The 1,004-nt window shown below is 37.2% G+C and overlaps 1 protein-coding gene across 1 annotated transcript in view; it reads right to left on the reverse strand.

Annotated features, from left to right (window-relative positions):
- Positions 1-150, reverse strand: part of LOC118477477 (erbin-like) — a gene marked incomplete at its 5' end in the record, with an annotated part of 4,006 nt that extends 3,856 nt beyond the window's left edge. The window contains 1 exon segment of the mRNA XM_035969017.1: positions 32-150. Coding sequence (XP_035824910.1) covers positions 32-150 — 119 coding nt within the window.
- Between the last annotated feature and the right edge of the window lie 854 nt (positions 151-1,004).

Genomic DNA, 1,004 nt, shown 5'->3' on the forward strand with positions numbered 1-1,004 from the left:
CTCCCCTGTCTTATATGGTTCTGTAACTCACTGGTAGGTGAAGCGTTCTTCAACAGCCACGTTGGTAGAGGAGAGACACCACTGGTGCGCCTTACAGAACACGTTGTTGCGGAACGTTTTCTTCAACAACACTGTACTCTTTGTCTCGATCTGAACAGGACGTGGAAAAAACAAATTTAATGTTAGGTTTAGTCAGACTTTTACCACATTTGCAACCACAGAAATAGATTAAGCTCTGAAAATTAGAAGTGTTGCTAGAGAGTAATTAACTAAGAAAAAAAAAAGGAGAGATAAGGAAGAAGGATGTTTGATATAGGAAGGAAGGAGCAAACAATACCAGAGTGTCCCCCAATCACCCACAAAAGGTGCTTTGGTTTTACAGCTCATTCGGTACAAATGTGCGATTTTAAAAACACTGCAGGTTTGAAAAAAGATGCATTCATTGATAACTGTATGTGCAGGAGACAACAAAGGCTAGAAACTTTAAAAAACTGGGCCAGTTTTGGAGTCAAAGTATACCCCTGTATTATATGTGAAATTATGTTATAGGTGGGAGTATATTATAATAAACTTTCCTCGGCCAGAATTTTTCTCACTGGTCATAACAGAAGCCACAAGTCACCTTAACCTTTAATTCTTCTATTCCTCTTGAGAAATATTCCCTTCTGTTGATGTATCGATCATAGTCAAACTTTTTATTAATATACTACTACTACTACTACTACTACTACCACAACTTCCACTACCGCTGCACTACCATTACCACTACCACCACCACCACCACTACTACTACAGCTACTGCGCTAATACTGCTACTACTACCACTACTACTGCTACTAATACTACTACTTTTACTACTTCTACTACTACTACCACTACTACTGCTGCTACTACTACTACTACTACTACTACTACTACTACTAATGATAATCATAATAATACTTATACTACTACTACTACTACTACTACTACTGCTACTGCTATTATTATTATTATTATTAATA

Source organism: Aplysia californica, unplaced genomic scaffold (genome assembly GCF_000002075.1).
Source record: "Aplysia californica isolate F4 #8 unplaced genomic scaffold, AplCal3.0 scaffold00105, whole genome shotgun sequence".
Classification (NCBI taxonomy): domain Eukaryota; kingdom Metazoa; phylum Mollusca; class Gastropoda; order Aplysiida; family Aplysiidae; genus Aplysia; species Aplysia californica.